Source organism: Artemia franciscana, chromosome 13 (assembly GCF_032884065.1).
Source record: "Artemia franciscana chromosome 13, ASM3288406v1, whole genome shotgun sequence".
Taxonomy (NCBI): domain Eukaryota; kingdom Metazoa; phylum Arthropoda; class Branchiopoda; order Anostraca; family Artemiidae; genus Artemia; species Artemia franciscana.
The window spans coordinates 16,195,664-16,216,663 of record NC_088875.1 but is presented as its reverse complement, the minus strand read 5'-3'; the positions used below and the strand labels follow the sequence as shown (position 1 = coordinate 16,216,663).

The 21,000-nt window shown below is 37.7% G+C and overlaps 1 protein-coding gene across 2 annotated transcripts in view; it reads left to right on the top strand.

Annotated features, from left to right (window-relative positions):
- The window catches only part of LOC136034589 (uncharacterized), a 134,620-nt gene that overhangs the window by 33,291 nt on the left and 80,329 nt on the right, over positions 1-21,000 (top strand). For both annotated transcript variants that reach the window (XM_065715855.1, XM_065715854.1), the window contains exon 6: positions 16,261-16,383. In XM_065715855.1, the coding sequence (XP_065571927.1) occupies positions 16,261-16,383 (123 nt within the window). The remainder of the gene's footprint in view (positions 1-16,260; positions 16,384-21,000) is intronic.

Genomic DNA, 21,000 nt, shown 5'->3' with positions numbered 1-21,000 from the left:
TATATATATATATATACTAGCTGTTGGGATGGCGCTTCGCGCCACCCCAACACCCAGTTGGTGGGGGCGCTTCGCGCCCCCCCAAGCCCCCCCGCGCGCGTAAGTCGTTACGCGCCATATTAGTTACGCGCCATTGTAGTTGTGTCCCTATGTCCCACCTGTGAATATAGATATATATATATATATATATATATATATATATATATATATATATATATATATATATATATATATATATATATATATATATATATATATATATATATATATATATATATATATATATATATATATATATGTTTTTAACTACGTAAAACTTGCGAATATACAACATTCTTTGCTGTCCCATTGTCTGTGCATATAAATAGATTGTCAGGTTTACCGACTCTTGAACATGCAACATATAATGGTCCATGGGAAAACAATCCGTATTCAGATCTATACCTCATGATTCTAATGATTGCCCTTGAGCTTTGTTGATGGTGATTGCTAATCGACCATTCCCTGAGTCGCCATCGTCATTTATATATCCCCCTGTGCACCCCGGCGTCCCCTTTGTAGTTATGTCCCTGTGTCCCGGTCGTCATTTATATTCCCTGTGTCCCGGTCGTCATTTGTGTCCCGGTGTCCCAGTCTGTGATTTCTCTTTGAGTGTCCCGGGCGTCATTTATATTCCTTGTGTCCCGGTGTCCCGGTCGTCATTTATATCCCCCTGTGCCCCCCGGCGTCCCCGTTGTAGTTGTGTCATTTATATTCCCTGTGTCCCGGTCGTCATCCCGGTATACATTCGTTTTTGAATTGGTATATGATGAAATAGATTTTTAATTTTTTCCCTTTTTTTCCTTTTAGTTTTTTTTTATTGGTTTTGACCTTTTTTTAGGTTTTTTAGTTTTTTTTGAACTTTTTATCTTTTTAGTTTTTTTATTTTTATTTATATTTTTTTAGTTTTCTTTTTCTCCTTTATTTTTCAGTTTTTCCCTTTTTTTAGTTTTTTTTTCTTTTTTAGTTCTTTTAGTTTTTACCTTTTTTAGTTTTTTTTAGTTTTTTTCCTTTTTTTCTTTTTAGTTTTTTATTGGTTTTTACCTTTTTTTTAGCTTTTTTAGTTTTTTTCGTTTTTTCTTTTTACTTTTTTTTTAGTTTTTATCTTTTTTATTTTTTTTTTATTTTTATTCTTAATTTTATTAGTTTTCTTTTTCTCTTCTATTTTTCAGTTTTTCCTTTTTTGTTAGTTTTTTTTTTTAGTTCTTAGTTTTTTTACCTTTTTCTAGTTTTTTTAGTTTTTTAGCTTTTTATTTTTTTTATTAGTTTTTAGTTTTTTTTTGTAGTTTTTGCCTTTTTTTAGTTTTTTCAGTTTTTTTTTAGTTTTTAGTTTTTTACCTTTTTTAGCCTAACCAGGATTTGAACCTGGGACCTTCATTCTCCGTTCTGACACCCTCTCTCACCAAGTGACTACTCCAGCATGTTCATTTTGGTGTTTTAAATGGTATATTATTAACCAAATTAATGTGTTTTACAATATACTAAGCATCGTCATAACAAAAATGACGACAACTAATTTCATGACGTCAGCCGACACAGAAACATGACGTCACCTGATCCACAGCCAGACAGACAGACAACTTATTTTTATATATAGTGCCACCCCAACACCTAGTTGGTGGGGCGCTTCGCGCCCCCCAAGCCCCCCCGCGCGCGTAAGTCGTTACGCGCCATATTAGTTACGCGCCATTGTAGCTGTGTCCCACCTGTGAATAGAGATATATATATAAATATATATTTTTAACTACGTAAAACATGTGAATATACAACATTCTTCGCTGTCCCATTGTCTGTGCATATAAATAGCATTTATATTCCCTGTGTCCCGGTCGTCATTTGTGTCCTAGTGTCCCAGTTTGTATTTTCTCTTTGAGTGTCCCGGTCGTCATTTATATTCCCTGTGTCCCAGTGTCCCGGTTTTCATTTGTGTCCCGCTCTGTAATTTCTATTCAAACAATCCCTGTGTCTCAGTCGTCAATTATATATCCCGCCTGTGCCCCCGGCGTCCCCGTTGTAGTTGTTTCCCAGCGTCCCGGTCGTCATATTTATTCCCGGTCATGATTTGTGTCCGGGTGTCCCAGTCTGTAATTTTTCTTTGAGGTTCCTGGTCGTCATTTATATTCCCTCTGTGTCGGTCGTCATTTGTGTCCCGGTCTGTAATTTATCTTTGAGTGTTTTTTCTTTTTAGTTTTTTTAGTTTTTTACATTTTTTCAGTTTTCTTTTCTTCTTTATTTTTCAGAGTCACTATGAAGTACATATCGCCGAACCTTTGTTTTTTAACTTAAATCTGGTAGGCATTGATGACCTTATCCAAGTCAAAATGCCAAACCCAATCATCATCGCTATCATTTTCAGTTTTGATATGTTTTGACTCTCGCTTTCCAGGTGGATTTTCATCTAACTGCGCGGTTTTGCGTTCTTTAGCCGCAAGCCTGTTTTCTTGCTGTTCTTGTGATTCCTCGGCACGCTTTCATTTCTTACTTTCTCTATCAGCTGAGTTGGTGTGGCGCGAAGCGCCACACCAACAGCTAGTTTTTATATATATAGATAGATTGATTAGGTGTATGTATATTTGTACGTTTGACGATTGACGTCATTATAAGGATTGAACATTGTGAAGTCATGTATGTATTTTGTATGTTTGTATTTGACGTCATTATAAGTATATAAGTCTTTGTATATGACGTCATTATAAGTATATTAGGCTTTGTATATGACGTCATTATAAGTATATATGGGTTGTGATTCAAATAGAATATGTAGTATAAATCCTACAATGGTAGAAGAAACAGCCAAGAAGTCAAATCGTGCGAGAAATTTTAGTATACATGGTAGAAGAAACAGCCGAGCAAGCGACTCAAAGAGATAATGCCGAAAGGCTTGCCGGTAAAGAACGCAAAACGACGCAGTTAGATGAAAATCAGCCTGGACAGCAAGAATCAAAACGTATCAAAACTTTAAATGATAGCGATAATGATTGGGTTTGAGATTTTGACTTGGATAAGGTCATCAATGCCTACCGGATTTTAGTTTAAAAAAAACAAAGGTTTGGCGATATGTAATTCATATTGACGAAAGGCAAGCCAAGGTAAAACAAACCAAACAACTTGAAAAAGTTATTAAATTTTTTATTTCCGCTGACAAAGCGCCTACTGCTGAGCATGTGCGTAGATACATACAATGCTCCAACTATCAGCGAAGTGGCAATCGTTGAGGCAATCGATGGGATCGTGAACAAAGTTACAACACAATTAATCTATTGTCGTATGTACAAACAAATATTTCTAAGTTAACATCTGAACAAAAAGGCATTTACGATTAGATAATGCATTGTGTCGATAACCAAGTTGGAGAAATATTCTTCTTGGAAGCGCCAGGAGGTACTGGTAAAACGTTTCTAATTAGATTGCTTCTGGCATCAATTCAATCCGAAAATGACAGCGTTAGCCCTTGCTTTGTCCGGAATAGCCGCAACGTTGCTGCCTGGTGGGAAAACTACTCATTCCGCTTTGAAATTGCCTCCCAGGTGCAACATTTCCAAATCATCTGGGATGGGTAAAGTATTGCAGCAATGCAAACTTATTGTTTGGGACGAGTGAACAATGGCGCACAAAAATCGCACAAGGTTCTCGAGCGATCATTGCAAGATTTACGAGGAAATTCTAAACCCTTTGGCAGAACCTTAATATTGCTTGCGGGAGATTTCAGGCAAAACATTACCTATTATTGCTAGATCGAAACCTTCGGATGAAATAAATGCTTGCCTGAAAAATTCTTATGTATGGGCACACGTAAATACATTAAAAATAACTTTAAATATACGTGTCCGATTGCAAAACAATCACTCTGGTGAAACATTTTCAGATTGGAATCTGAAATCAATCTGAATCTGAAATCAAATCTGAAGATCAGATTTTCAGATTTCACAATTGGAAACAGAATGTTCCCAGTTGACTCAGTTTCAGGACGCATACAACTGCCTCCTGAATTCTGTAATTTAGTGACGTCAAAAAATGATTTGGTCGAAAAGGTATTTCCGAATATTCTAACCAATTTATTGGATTAGCAACTAAAAAAAAGAAAAAACTGAAAAAAGAGGAAAAAAGACAAAAAAAAAAAGACAGCTCAATTGCAATCATTAAAAAAAACTAAAAACACTTGCTAATACAGATTGTGTTATTGAATTACTTGGTTAATATAGAGTGGTAGAGAAAATGGAAAAGAACTATCTATATTCAGAGTGGGACACAGGGACACAACTACAATGGCGTGTAACGACTTACGCGCGGGGGGGGGGGCTGGGGGATATATATATATATATATATATATATATATATATATATATATATATATATATATATATTATATATATATGTATATATCTATATATATATATATATATATATATATATATATATATATATATATATATATATATATATATATATATATATATATATACATATAAATAAGTTGTCTGTGTGTGTGTGTGTGTCGAGTGACGTCGTGTTTGTGTGTCGACTGACGTCATGTTTGTGTGTCGACTGACGTCATGTTTGTCGACTGACGTCATTATAAGGATTGAGCTGTATTCGTCATGAAGTTGTTTGTCGACTGACGTCATGTTTGTCAACTGATGAAATTACATACCGAGACACAAATGACGACTGGGACACAGGGAATATAAATGACGACCGGGAACCTCAAAGAGAAATTACAGACTGGGACACCCGGACACAAATCACGACCAGGACACAGGGAATATAAATGACGACCGAGACATAGGGACACAACTACAACGGGGACGCCGGGGGCACAGGCGGGATATATAAATGACGACCGGGACACAGGGATTGTTTGAATAGAAATTACAGACTGGGACACAAATGACGACCGGGACACAGGGACACAGGGAATATAAATGACGACCGGGACACTCAAAGAGAAATTACAAACTGGGTTACCGAGACACAAATGACGACCGGGACACAGGGAATATAAATGACGACCGGGACACAGGGACACATCATTAGAATAATGAGGTATAGATCTGAATACGGATTGTTTTTTTTAAACCTTTGGACAATTATATGTTGCATGTTCAAGAGTCAGTAAACCTGACAATCTATTTATATGCACAGACAATGGGACAGCGAAGAATGTTGTATATTCGCATGTTTTACGTAGTTAAAAACATATATATATATATATATATATATATATATATATATATATATATATATATATATATATATATATATATATATATCTTTTCACAGGTGGGACACGGGACACAACTACAATGGCACATAACGACTTACGCTCGCGGGGGGCTTGGGGGGGGGGGGCGCGAAGTGCCCCACCGTAAAACTTGCGAATATACAACATTCTTGGCTTTTCCATTGTCGGTGCATATACAAAGCCTTATGTACTAATAATGACGTCATATGCAAACCCTCTTTTTACAAACAAACAACATTCATAAACACAACTCGTTTTTATATAGGTAGATAGATAGATAGATACAATACAAATTAACTGCGTAAAACTTGTGAATATACAACATTCTTCGCTGTCCTATTGTCGCTGCATATAAATAGATTGTTAGGTTTACCGACCCTCGAACATGCAACGTACAATTGTCCATGGGAAAAACAATCAGTATTAAGATCTATACCACATTTTTCTAATGATTGACCTTGAGCTTTGTTAATGGTGATTGCATATGCTAATCGAATTGGGAATTGCAATCATTTAAATTGAAAAGGCAGATCCGTTGGAATCATGGGAATGCGAGGAATAAGAACAGCCTCACCCTCAAAAGGCCTTGTCAAGATTGAGGCCTCTATTAGGTTTTCCATTGTTTTTTTTACGGCAAGTTGCGTGCCATTGCAAAGCTTTGGTGGGTTGATATTTCTTAAAACTATTATTAGTACGCCTATTTTTAGTTGTAGCACGTGTGGTGGAAACCCTGAAAGATCCACGGAATTAAAAAATTCAGATGGATAATTAACCGCTTCATTTGGTTCCAAAACTGTGTCGACTGACTTGTAAAGGACTGCCTGGTCTCGAATCTTGGTCAAAACAATATTGTTGATTTCGTGGACATCTATATTTTTGGGTGCAAGAATCGCTCTTTCACTTAGCCATTTATTATTTTTATGATTGTTTAGAATATTCGGAAATACTTTTTCAATCAATTCATTTGTGGACGTCACTAAATTACAGAAATCAGCAAGTAGTTGTATACGTCCTGAAATTGAGTCTACTGGGAGCTTTCCATTTCCAATTGCCAGCAATTGATCTGAAAATGTTTGACCAGAGTCATCGTTTTGCAATCGGACACGCATATTTGTAGTTAATTTTAATGTTTTTACGTGTGCCCATAAATTAGAATTTTTCAGGCAAGCATTCATTTCGTCTGCAGGGGTTGATCTAGGTATTATAGGTAATGTTTGCCTGAAATCTCCCACCAGCAATATTAATGTGCTGCCAAAGGGTTTCGACTTCCCTCGCAAATCTTTCAAGCACTGATCCAGAGCCTCGAGCGATTTTTTGTGTGCCATTGTGCACTCATCCCAAATAATAAGTTTGCATTGCTGCAATACTTTACCCATCCCAGATGATCTGGAAATATCGCACGTGGGAGTTTCTGTAGAATGCAAATTCAGAGGCAATTTCAAAGCGGAATGAGCAGTTCTTCCACCAGGCAGCAATGTTGCGGCTATTCCGGACGACGCAATTGCCAACGCTATTTCATTTTTTGATCGAATTGATGCCAGAATCAGTTTTATCACAAACGTTTTACCAGTACCTCCTGGCGCATCCAAAAAAAAATTTCTCCAACGTTGTTATCGACACAATGCATTATCGTATCATAAATGTCTTTTTGTTCCGACGTTAACTTGAAAATGTTATTTTGTACATACGACAATAGATCACTCGTACTGTAACTTCGTTCACGATCCAATTCTACACATGTCGAAACAGCAGCGATACGGTTAGGTGAAGGCATTCCCTAATCCTGAAGAGGTTTGTTTGCCATACGTACGCACAAATCTTCTATAATAACTAAAGTGTAGTTATAAATTTCTGATGTAAAATCAAAAGTCATATCTGACGTCTCTAACTGTTTTCGATGGAGTATATCTTCGGACATTTTTGACTTATATTTTTCCCATAACTCTGTAGGAGCTGATGGAGAGCTAAAATGATGCCAAACAATGCACGAATTTGACTTGGAGTTGACGTTTCGCACGCGTCATTGATGCAGTTATCCCAGTGTTGGTCATTCTCCAATAAATTCAGAGCTTGGCATGCACTACGGTAAGTGTCATGTATAGTACCGTTTACAGTTCTCAAATACTCAAAGGATGTCGGACCGGGTACATTCACCAAAAGCAGGCGTAGAAAGAAGCATTCATGTTGATTGGGGTGAACGGTCTAGTCTTCCCATCGTGGTATCTTTGAAGATGGTAGGTTGGCCGTCGACTGACTTACCCTATTTTCGACGTTCAAATACTTTATTTTTAATATTGCACGTGTAATACGAAGGCACTTCAGTATACAGCAGTTTTTTTGCAAAAGAATCATTTTTGCAAAGCGAAAAGAAAGCGGTTAACTTTGTATCCGGTGGATTCAGGGCTCTTTGTTACACGTTGGTTTCCGAGAAATAAACACGTTGACCATTCTGTAAATGTACCGCTAAGTGAACAACAGCTGGACTACGTTCATGTATCGGAAATGAAAGAATTCGCCAAACAGCTTCATTACTGCTTATGTATCTTCCAGCCTGATATTTTACGATTTCGTCGATATCTTTGATTTCGGGCTGCAAGCCAAGAATTTCCATGTCACTGCCTTTGTTGACGTATTTACATATGTATTTGATTGCCTTTACGGAGTTACAGTATTCAACGTTTATGTGTGCATTAAATGTTTTTGATAATAATGGGGAATATGGAACAACCCACTGGTTATCTACTTCGATGGTGGTACCGTTACGTTTCTTTATTATTGCTGTTTTACTGCCATCTTCGGTAGATCTTCTTCTATATTGTGGGTAACCATCATTGCCAGTAATTTTGTTGGATACTTCAGCGGAAATCACATCATCAATTTCGTTCGAAGTAATTTTGCCAGATATATTTCGTTCGAAGACTGCCAGCATATAACGAAGGTAAAATCGTTAATCTTCCAACGTTTGTGGTATTACCGTCATTTACAACTGCATCTCGCAAATGAATGTATTGTTCAGATCGGAGCTTGGTCTGATTCAGGTGGATATATAGCAAACGTTCTGATTCAATTTTAGCATACATATCAACGACGTATTGGTGAAACAATTGACGGCATTTTAAAATATATTTTTCTTCATCCTGCCGAATCATTAGTCTATAGGAATAATAATGCATTGCACTGTATTTCTTATTCATTTCTTTGTTAGTGGCTGGATTCATCAATTTAATATTAAAGTGATAGCCGTCGGCTCCATCCCAAAAAATGATAGGATATTGTAGGGCATCGTAGCATCGATGAGTTTCAGCAATTCTTAACAACTGAGCGTTTCGCTTATGAAGAATAATATCTCGAGGTAAAAACTGATCACCGACCATAACGATTACCACTTCGTCGATAGTTGGAGCATTGTATCTACGCACATGTTGGCCAGGAGGCGTTTTGTCAGCGGGATTCTCGCCTGAGAATGGTAGAAGGGATCCTGCTCTACGATAAATTTGCCCTTTTACTTTGAAAGTAGACATAAATTGATCTGGATTTTCAATTTCCAAACGACGTCATTTGGAAACATGAGTTATATTTTCTGATTTGTGATTAAAAACGCTTAGATTCTGACGTAGTTCCAGTAAAGAAAGTCTTCAATGGCTCTGGTGGTGCAGCCAATAGAGGAAGTTTAACTTTTCTTGAGGCGCAACACATTCCCATTGTTTCACCATTGAATTTCAAGGCCTTGCAATAAGGGACAAATTTTAGACATAGTCCCGATTTGAACACATCTACTCAAGCTATAATCATCGATTGGGCTGTACCTGAATGCCAGGCGATAACTTTCAGGTTGCTCTTGTGATTCTTCGGCACGCTTTCTTTTCTTACTTTCTCTATCAGCAGCAAGCCTGTTTTCTTGCTGTTCTTGTGATTCCTCGGCACGCCTTCTTTTTTCACTTTCTCTTTTAGCAGCAAGTCTGGTTTCATGTCGCTCTGGTAGTTCCTCGGCATGCCTTCTTTTTTCACTTTCTCTTTTAGCAGCAGGTCTGGTTTCATGTTGCTCTGGTAGTTCCTCGGCACGCCTTTATTTTTCACTTTCTCTTTTAGCAGCAAGTCTGGTTTCGCTTTGCTCTGGTAGTTCCTCGGCTCGCTTTCTGTTCTTTCTTTCTCTATCAGCTTCAAGCCTGTTTTCTTGCTGTTCTTTTGATTCCTCGGCACGCTTTCTTTTCTTACTTTCTCTATCAGCAGCAAGTTTTTTGGCATAGACTCTTTGAGCACCTTCCTCGGCTTTTGCCATTGTAAGTTCATCAGTCATTTTACAGTTAAACATTAATAGATTTCTCCGTGAACGCATGTCTTAAATACCTTTAATGACGTCACCGTCATAACAAAAATGACGACAACTAACTTCATGACGTCAGTCAACACACAAACAAGACGTCAGCCGACAGACCCACACACACACAGACAACTTATTTTTATATATATAAGATATATGTTGACGTCATAATGTTACAGATAACAGACTTCGTGATACTTTCTCTTTGAGTATATATAGATGATGTCATATTGTAACAGAAAGATATTAGATAACAGACATACATCTATATATATAAAAATATGTTGTTTGTGCACTGACGTCATGTTTGTCGACTGTCGACTGACGTCATGTTTGCCGTCATTATAAGGATTGAGCATTATGCCGTCATGAAGTTGTTTGTCGGCTGACTTCATGTTTGTAGACTGTATATGACGTCATTATAAGTAAATAAGATGGCCTTTCAAAGAGAAATCTATGTATATAGAAAGTATGAAAAGTAAGCGTGCCGAGGGATCACAACAACAGTGTGAAAACAGGCTTGCGTCTCAAAGAGAAATCACCAAAGAAAGCAAGCCGAGGAATCACAACAGCAACCTGAAAATTTTCGCCTGGCATTCAGGTACAGCCCAGTCGATTATAGCTTGAGTAAATGTGTTCAAATCGGGACTATGTCTAAAATTTGTCCCTATTGCAAGACCTTGAAATTTGATGGTGAAAGAATGGGAATGTGTTGCGCCTCAGGAAAAGTTAAACTGGCTGCACCACCAGAGCCATTGAAGACTTTATGACGTTACAGACTGGGACACTGGGACACAAATGACGACCGGGACACCAGGAAACAAGGAATATAAATGACGACCAGGACACTCAAAGAGAAATTACAGACCGGGACACAAATGACGACCGGGACACCAGGAAACAAGGAATATAAATGACGACTTGGACACTCAAAGATAAATTACAGACCGGGATACCGGGACACAAATGACGACCGGGACACAGGGAATATAAATGACGACCGGGACACAGGCAATATAAATGACGACCGGGACACAGGGAAACAACTATAACGGGGACGCCAGGGGGCACAGGAGGATATATAAATGACGACGGGGACACAGGGAATGTTCGATTAGCAATCATCGTCAAAATATCACCAGGACACAAATGACGACCGGGACACAGGGAATATAAATAACAACCGGGACACTCAAAGAGAAATTACAGACTGGGACACAAATGACGACCGGGACAGCAGGAAACAAGGAATATAAATGACGACCGGGACACTCAAAGAGAAATTACAGACCGGGACACGAATGACGACCGGGACACTCAAAGAGAAATTACAGACCGAGACACTGGGACACAAATGACGACTGGGACACGAACGCGCCATATTAGTTACGCGCCATTGTAGTTGTGTCCCTATGTGCCACTTGTGAATAGTTATATATGTTTTTAACTACGTAAAACTTGCGAATATACAACATTCTTCGATGTCCCATTGTCTGTGCATATAAATAGATTGTCAGGTTTACCGACTCTTGAACATGCAACATAAAATTGTCCATGGGAAAACCAATCCGTATTCAGATCTATACCTCATTATTCTAATGATTGCCCTTGAGCTTTGTTGATGGTGATTGCTAATCGAACATTCCGTGTGTCCCCGTCGTCATTTATATATCCCCCTGTGCCCCCGGCATCCCCGTTGTAGTTGTGTCCCTGTGTCACGGTCGTCATTTATATTCCCATTATCCCGGTCGTCATTTGTGTCCCAGTCTGTAATTTCTCTTTGAGCGTCCCGGTCGTCATTTATATTCCCTGTGTCCCGGTGTCCCAGTCTGTAATTTATCTTTGAGTGTCCCGGTCGTCATTTATATTCCCCCTGTCTCGGTTTTTGTTTTCTGTTTGTCCTTTATTTTTCAGTTTTTTTTCCTTTTTTTAGTTTTTTTTCAGTTTTTAGTTTTTTTAAGTTTTTTTTTGTAGTTTTTACCTTTTTTTAAGTTTTTTTCTTTTTAGTTTTTTTTTGTAGTTTTTACCTTTTTTAGTTTTCTTCTTCTTTTGTATTAATACTAAAGCCAAGGTTCGAGCCTGGAACCTCTCGAACCTAGAACCAGGAACATAACGCGTTACCAACTCAGCTACATCGGCTTGAATCCATTCGTTTTTGAATTGGTATATGATGAAATAATTCAGACGTTATATGCGGAGAAACATGACGTCACTCGACAGAAAGACAACTATATATATATATATATATATATATATATATATATATATATATATATATATATATATATATATATATATATATATATACTAGCTGTTGCGGTGGCGCTTCGCGCTACCCCAACACCTAGTTTGAGGGGGCGCTTCGCGCCCCCCCAAGCCCCCCCCCGCGCGCGTAAGCCGTTACGCGCCATATTAGTTACGCGCCATTGTAGTTGTGTCCCTGTGTCCCACCTGTGAATATATATATGTATATATATATATATATATATATATATATATATATATATATATATATATATATATATATATATATATATATATATATATATATATATATATATATATAGACTAGCTGTTGGGGTGGCGCTTCGCGCCACCCCAACACCTAGTTGGTGGGGCGCTTCGCGCCCCCCCAAGCCCCCCCGCGCGCGTAAGTCGTTACGCGCCATATTAGTTACGCGCCATATTAGTTACGCGCCATTGTAGTTGTGTCCCTGTGTCCCACCTGTGAATATAGATGGATTTATATATGTGTTTCAAACTACGTAAAAATTGCGAATATACAACATTCTTGGCTTTCCCATTGTCTGTCCATATACAAAGCCGTATGTACTAATAATGACGTCATATGCAAACGCTCTTTTTACAAACAAACAAACATGCATACACACAACTCGTTTTTATATAGATAGATAGATAGATAGATAGAGCAATAGATAAGCAATTCTTAACAACTGAGCGTTTCGCTTATGTAGAATAATATCTCGAGGTAAAAACTGATCACCGACCATAACGATTGCCACTTCGTCGATAGTCGGAGCATTGTATCTACGCACATGTTGGCCAGGAGGCGTTTTGTCAGCGGAAATAACAATTTTATGAGTATCAGTAGGCATCAAATCGATGGCTGTTTTGAACAGACGCACTAAATTATTATTTTCGTGGAAAAGATGTTGCAATTGGGAAACGATTGTCCTTTCAACGTTGGGAGAAATTTCGCAACGTGCATTCAATTCAGAATTTCTATCACTGATGAAGTACAATTGTAAAAATTTATGATTCTCGCCTGAGAATGGTAGAAGGGACCCTGCTTTATGATAAATTTGCCCTTTTACTTTGAAAGTAGACATAAATTGATCTGGATTTTCGATTTGGGCCCCAAACGACGTCATTTGGAAACATGAGTTGTATTGTCTGATTTTTGACAAAAAACGCTTAGATTCTGACGTAGTTCCAGTAAGGAAAGTCTTCAATGGCTCTGGTGGTGCAGCCAATAGAGGAAGTTTAACTTTTCCTGAGGCGCAACACATTCCCATTGTTTCACCATTGAATTTCAAGGCCTTGCAATAGGGACAAATTTTAGACATTGTCCCGATTTGAACACATCTACTCAAGCTATAATCATCGACTGGGTTGTACCTGAATGCCAGGCGATAACTTTCAGATTGCTCTGATTCCTCGGCACGCTTTCTTTTCTTACTTTCTCTATCAGCAGCAAGCCTGATTTCTTGCTGTTCTTGTAATTCCTCGGCACGCTTTCTTTTCTTACTTTCTCTATCAGCAGCAAGCCTGATTTCTTGCTGTTCTTGTGATTCCTCGGCATGCTTTCTGTTCTTTCTTTCTCTATCAGCAGCAAGCCTGTTTCCCTGCTGGTCTTTTGATTCCTCGGCACGCCTTCTTTTTTCACTTTCTCTTTTAGCAGCAAGTCTGCTTCTGCGTTGCTCTGGTAGTTCCTCGGCATGCTTTCTGTTCTTTCTTTCTCTATCAGCCTCAAGCCTGTTTCCCTGCTGGTCTTTTGATTCCTCGGCACGCCTTCTTTTTTCACTTTCTCTTTTAGCAGCAAGTCTGCTTTCGCGTTGCTCTGGTAGTTCCTCGGCACGCTTTCTTTTCTGACTTTCTCTATTAGCAGCAAGTTTTTTGGCATAGACTCTTTGAGCATCTTCATCAGTCATTGTAAACTTAAACATTAATAGAATTCTACGCGAACATATGTCTTATATAACTTGAATGACGTCACCTTCAAAGCAAAAATGATGGCAACTAATTTCATGACGTCAGCCGAAACATGACGTCACCTGATCCACAGATCCACAGACAACTTATTTTTATATATATAGATATATATATATATTTAACTACGTAAAACATGCAAATATACAACATTCTTTGCTGTCCCATTGTCTGTCCATATAAATAGATTGTCAGGTTTACCAACTCTTGAACATGCAACATAATAATTGTCCATGGGAAAACAATCCGTATTCAGATCTATACCGCATTTTTCTAACGATTGCCCTTGAGCTTTGTTGATGGTGATTGCTAATCGAACATTCCCTGTGTCCCCGTCGTCATTTATATATCCCCCTGTGCCCCCGACGCCCCCGTTGTAGTTGTGTCCCTGTGTCCTCGTCTTCATTTCTATTCCCTGTGTCCCGGTCGTCATTTGTGTCCCGGTATCCCAGTCTGTAATCTCTCTTTGAGTGTCCCGGTCGTCATTTATATTCCCTCTGTCCCGGTGTCCCGGTCGTCATTTGTGTCCCGGTGTCCCGGTCTGTAATTACTCTTTGATTGTCCCGGTCGTCATTTATATTCCCTGTGTCCCGGTCGTCATTTGTGTCCCGGTGTCCCGGTCTGTAGTGTCATCTTATAATAACGTCATATACAAAGCCTTATATACTTATAATGACGTCAAATGCAAACCCACAAACAAACAAACATGCATATATACAACTTATTTTTATATATATAGACACAGTTTCTTCTTTAGTTTTTTTTTCTTCTTTAGTTTTTTTTTCTTCTTTAGTTTTTTCTTTTTTTTAGTTTCTTCTTTTTATTGATTTGTTTTCTTCAATTTGTCAATGTTCATTCTAACATTGACACTTAGAAAAATCTTTTCGTGCCAAGCATGCTAAAGCTCCAACAATTTATAATAAACCTGAAAGTTTGGGGTATCTGTTTTAAGGTTTTCGAATTACTTTAATCTATTGTCAAAATATATTGAAATATTTGTGCAATTCCCATTTTTTTTTAGTTTCTTTTCAAAGATATTTGATTATTCAAGCAAGCCGATTAACAGACAAAGTGTAACAGACAGACAACTTATTTTTATAGTCTAAAAAAAATCCATAATATTCAAGTCAGAAATTTGATAATTCGGTAGTTTGTGGTAAACTTGGAAAATTTTCGAAAGGTTGCCCCATTAAAGACGATAAAGTAACCCATAAAAGAACAAATTGGGGTATAGCCCGTAGTAAATAAAATATTGTTAACACGGGGTGAAGATGGACTAACCCATAAAATAAAATGAGAGTCAAAGCTTTGTTGTCTAAAACATGAAATCCATGATATTCCAGTTCGAAATGTTGATAATTTGGTAAAATGTGGTAAACTCAGGAAATTTACGTGAAATTGCCCCATTAAAGACGATAAAGTAGCCCATAAAAGAAAAAAATTGGGGCATAGCCCATAGTAAAGTAAATATTAATATGTTTAACCATATAAAATAGAAAGAAAGTTAAACAGAAAATAAGTTGAAATGGCATTTGATTCTTTCAATGACCAAACTTATGTTCGAACAGACGTAATTAATAGAACAGAGATAAACCATTGAGATACGATTACGACACAGTGCTATCATTGAGATTAGCAAGCATGCCCGTCAGCTTGGATTAGAATAAAGATTGCAAAGGACGGTTCAGTCCAGAGAAAAACGATAAAAGCAGGCTTGCAGTAAATGTTTTGATAGGAGGAGATATCAGAAATCTCCCATCTTTAAAAGTGACTTCTTTAATGTTGGGAAATGTGGAAGTGGCTGGGCCACATAATATTCACAATAAGATTCGCGAAGTTTATTTTTTGGGAAATACCCTAGAAAATAATTAACTTCAAAACACATGTAACGAATTTGAGACACCGATAGGCACATACCATGGTGAAGTACTCAATGTGCCAGAGAAAAATTGAGGGCAAATTTATAGTGTGCGAATTCCGAAAGATTTTTTTTTTGGGTTCAATATGAAAAATCAAATGTCGGGATCCAATTCCCATTTGATGACGGTTTATTTAATACTGCAACAGCAAAGAAAACTGAAAGAGAGAAACACTTTTGCTTTTTTTTGAAATTCTGCGCTGGACCTAACAAGATAAACAAGGGCTGTAGCATAATATTTTTGAAGAAAGCTGAGCCCATATAATATATGATAATCTTTAGTCTTCGTTTAGAAAAATGAAACTCTGAATATCCCAAAAAACATTTAGCTTACTCTAGACTCCCTTTTCTTGTTCGAGATAGCACATCCAGGTATTGTGGCAATGTATTATATGTATGGTACCTTATGATATTTCTTAGCTAATATTGTATGGAGGGGTGGTTCCCAATGTGTCTTGTTATATATCAAAATTTTGTTTTGTCAATATAAAGTATCATTTGTTTTTTTAGCTGGTACTTTGGTCGGCTGTCGAACCAAGATGTGATAGATGTACTTAGGTCAATAGGTCAAGATGGTGCTTTTCTTGTTCGAGATAGCAGATCTGTTTCTTTTGGATATGTATTATGTGTAAGGTAAGACAAACTTATTTAAAAGTGATAAAAAACAATAGCTTAAAAGCCAGGTTCTTAAACTTGAAAAATCTGCTATTAATTTCAGTAAATAAGAATAACTTTATTGACTTAAGATTTATTCATAGTTTAATACTCATGTTCATTAATGATCTAAACTAATCCCCATAGACTCAACATACGAATTACTTAATTGGAGAAAAGCCATTTATTTACAGAGACAAGAAAAAACTATATAGTATACACAAATTTAAACAAACACACTAGATAAGTTAGATAGATTAAACAGACTCCAGTGAACTCTTAAAAGGAAGGGAAAATTTCTAAGGAGCTAAAAATTTGAGAAATTTCTAACAACCTGATTTTATTTTTTTTTTTTTATTAAAATCAAATTGTTGTGGGCATCAAGCCATGGCTAATGTTAGGAAATGTTGAAATACTTTGAGGCTGTGGAAGGGCAATTCAAATTGCTTAAAAAATTGTCTCACAGTTTGCATGTTTGATATTGTTAATATATTGCTGATTTTGCTTGTAATAATATGTTTCTGATTTTCGTTGTTTTTCGTACTATTTAGACTCATGATTCTCAACATATGGTGCATGCCCCTCTGGTGGGTATGGCAATATTTTGGTGGGTCATGGGCTGGGCGATCATCCTTCAGGTGACTGTAGTTGAGAGTTTCAATTTTGAAAAAAACTTTTTTCATATGAATAACGTCATCCTCAAATGCATTAAAAGAGAAAAAAAGATACATAATAGTAGTGCCTTGACTTTATAACATTGTATAAAAGGTGTTGCATTCAGTCATATTTTAATTAGTATATAGTATGCCTAGAGGAAGCCCCAGAAAAAAAAGGATACCAGGTTGGTATCATTTTAGTGGAACCAATTCACGAAGATATGAATAACAGAACAAGATTCAACAAACACACTTAAAACAGGGCTTAGCGTTGACTTTGCTGTTGGGATAAATTGTTGACTAATCTATCAAAACCCAGTATCTCCTCTTTGTCAATGGGCATGGATATGAGAATACCGAGTTTATCATATCCCATTGAAGATCTCAGGTAATCCTTCACACGGCCTACTGCCGAGAAGAATTGTTCTTTACTGGCAGTGGTCAGAAGTAAAGTTTCAACCACTTTCGTCAGTCATAGCACCTCAGAATAGATGATTGGGGGATCGGATTAAACATCGAAAGCTCGGAGTAAATCCCCTTAAAAAAATGTATCACATTTTGAAAGATGCAGCTTTGCAGGACAAAGCTGGGTTTCTAGGACATTATCATCAACATCGAGATTCACCTGATAATGACACATTATCCTTAAAACTTTTGAAGATTCAGGAAAATCAGAATGTGAAGGATAGAAGGCTGATAAAACGTTGAGCAGAGGCATATTTTGCGGTCCTTCTGGTTCGTGAAATCGTCTATCGTCTTGAAGTACGGAAACTTACCGGATTCTGGTTGAACTGACCCGCCCATGCTTCTTTTACAGGTTGTTGAATTTGAAAGAGTTTTCGAAACGAATGGATTAAACAGGCTTTTAAAGGACTTGACTTCTCTTGTTTTGATCTCTGGTTTTTGATTTTGGACACATTGATTCCTAGATTTTGTGTAAAACCAAGAATTTGATTGTGTTTTTATGGCACTTGGTATTAACCAAGTGACATATAGCAATCGCAAATTCTGTCGGTGTGTCAGTCCCGGTTTTGCTACTTTAGGCACTTCCAGGTAAGGTAGGACGATGAAATGTGGCAGGCGTATCAGGGACTGGACCAGATTTAATTAGAAATAGTCATTTTCCCGATTCGACCATCTGGGGGGAGTGGGGGGGGGGGGCTAATTCGGAAAAAATAGAAAAAAATGAATATTTTTAACTTGTAAAAGTTAATCAGATCATCATGAAATTTGATGTTTGGAAGGATATCGTGTTTGAGGGCTCTTAATTTGAATCCTGACTGGATCTGGTGACATTGGGGGGGGGGCATTGGGAGGGGAAACCTAAAATCTTGGAAAACACTTAGAGTGGAGGGATCGGCATGAAACTTGGTGGGAAAAATAAGTATAAGTCCTAGATACATGATTGACATAACCGGAACGGATCCGCTCTCTTTGGGGTAGTTGGGGGGGGGGGGTTAATTTTGAAAAGGTATTTTTAACTTTCGAACGGGTGATTGGATCTGAATGAAATTTTATATTTAGAAGGAAATCGTGTCTCAAAGCTCTTATTTCAAATCCTGACCGGATCTGGTGACTTTGGGGGGAGTTTGGGGGGGGGTACCTAAAATCACTGAAAGCTTATAGTGGAGGGATCGGGATGAAACTTGGTGGGAAAAATAAGAAGAAGTCTTAATTACGTGATTGACATAATTGGAATGGATCCGATCTATTGGGGGGGGGGGGTTAATTCTGAAAAATTAGAAAAAATGACGTATTTTTAATTGACGAAGGAGTGATTGGATCTTCATAAAACTTCATATTTAGAAGGACCTCGTAACTCAGATCTCTTATTCTGAATCTCAACCGGATCCAGTGTCATTGGGGGGGGGGCAGTTGGGTATGTGTGTGTGGAAATCTTAGAAAATACTTAAAGGGGAGAGATCAGGATGAAACTGGATGGAAAGAATAAAAATAAGTCTAAGATAGGTGATTGACATAACCGGACTGGATCCATTCTCTTTGGTGGAATTGGGGGGGGGGGGTAATTCGGGAAAATGAGGTATATGTAGCTTACGAACGGGTGACCAGATCTTAATGAAATTTGATATTTAGAAGGATCTTGTGCTTTAAAGCTCTTATTTTAAATTCCAACCAGATCCTGTTATATTGGTGGAGTTGGAGGGGGAAACTGGAATTCTTAGAAAACGTCAAAATTGGGGTATTTTTATCTTACGAATAAGTGATCAGATCTTAATGAAACTTGATATATAGAAGGATCTTATGTCTCCTTTGCTCCATTTTTGACTCGAATTGGATCCAGGAATATAGGCGGTTGGAGGAGGGAAACAGAAATCTTGGATAATGTTTATAGTGGAGAGATCGGGATGAAACTTGATGGGAAGAATAAGCACAAATTCTAGATACGTGATTGACATAATTGGAACGAATCCGTTCTCTTTGGTGTAGCTGGGGGGTGTTAATTTTGAAGAACTAAACAAATTGAGGTATTTTCAACTTCAGAACAGGTGACCGGATTTTTATGAAATTTGATATTTAGAAAGGATTCATGTCTCAGAGCTCTTATTTGAAATCCCGACCAGATCTGTTGACAATGGGGGAGTTGGAGAGGGAAATCGGAAATCTTGGAAAACGCTTAGAGGGGAGGAATCGGGATGTAGCTTGATTGCCGTAATCGTACTGGATTCGTTCACTTTGGGGGAGTTACGGGGAGGGGTTCAGTGCTTTGGCGAGTTTGGTACTTTTGGACGTGATAAGACGATGAAAATTGCTAGGTATGTCAGGGAGCTGCACAAATTGACTTAATAAAGTCGTTTTCCTAGATTCGACCATCTGGGGGGCTAAAGGGTGAGGAAAAATTAGAAAAAATTAGGTATTTATAACTTACGAGTGGGTGATCGAATCTTAATGAATTTTGATATTTAGAAGGACATCGTGACTCAGCTCTTATTTTAAATCCCGACCGGCATTAAGCCTCTGATTTTCCTTTTAAATCAATCTATTGGTTTTTAGAATTTCTTTAAAGCTCATACCATATGAGCTCTTGGCTCTTAGCTCTTCTTGCCTTGTCACAAGTGCCATATGAGCTTTTAGCTCTTGTTGCTGTAGTTTTTATTTGGTATCATTTCATGGCTTTTGGAGTGTCTAGTTTGTCCCAGAAATCAATGCAAGTACCTTATAAATCAACCAAAACTCTGTTTGAAGTTGCTCTGACAAGTAATTTACATTGACTAACACTGTTTTTACTATATCTAAAGTTGAGACAAAAGAGACCGAGTTGAGTTTCAGTAGTTACTTTGCTTAATGCGTAAAACCAGCAAGTTTTGACGGTCGATCTTGGAGAAGAAATTTCTGATATGATCATTTTTTTATATTCTCAGTGGGTAACCTGCTCATTTTGACGATTTTAGTCTACCTCAGCTAAAAGCTACGGCTGGGCGATCCAAGCCCGTAAAGCTTATGATTGAGCAATAGCCTGCTCTAGTTGAATGTCTCCTTGAGTTTTTGCCTAAGAATAATAGCTTGAAGTACGGCATGCCAGATCTAAAATGCCGGAAAATAGTCAGTTGGCCAAGCAAGCCAACAATAAATTATTGAATCGAATTTATTATGATCTATGCAAACATCTTCTCTGCATTCACTGGAGTGTTTAAACAAAAAGAGCTGTCGATTCATATGCTGACTTTTGACCTGCAACGCTTTTGTACAGTTCTTCTCGGACAGATTGCTCGTGCCAACGATGTCACTCACCGTATCGTCGTCGGACTTGGAGGCATAGATAGTATAGCAGTAGTATATCTAGAGCAACCTTTCTGTAAAGAGCGAATCTTGGCAGCCCTAGGTTCTTCGAAAATGACCCAGAAAGACAAGAAATTTTTTCATGGCACTTGGTTACTACCAAGTGCCATGAAAAAGTGACTGATATATAGCGATCGCAAAT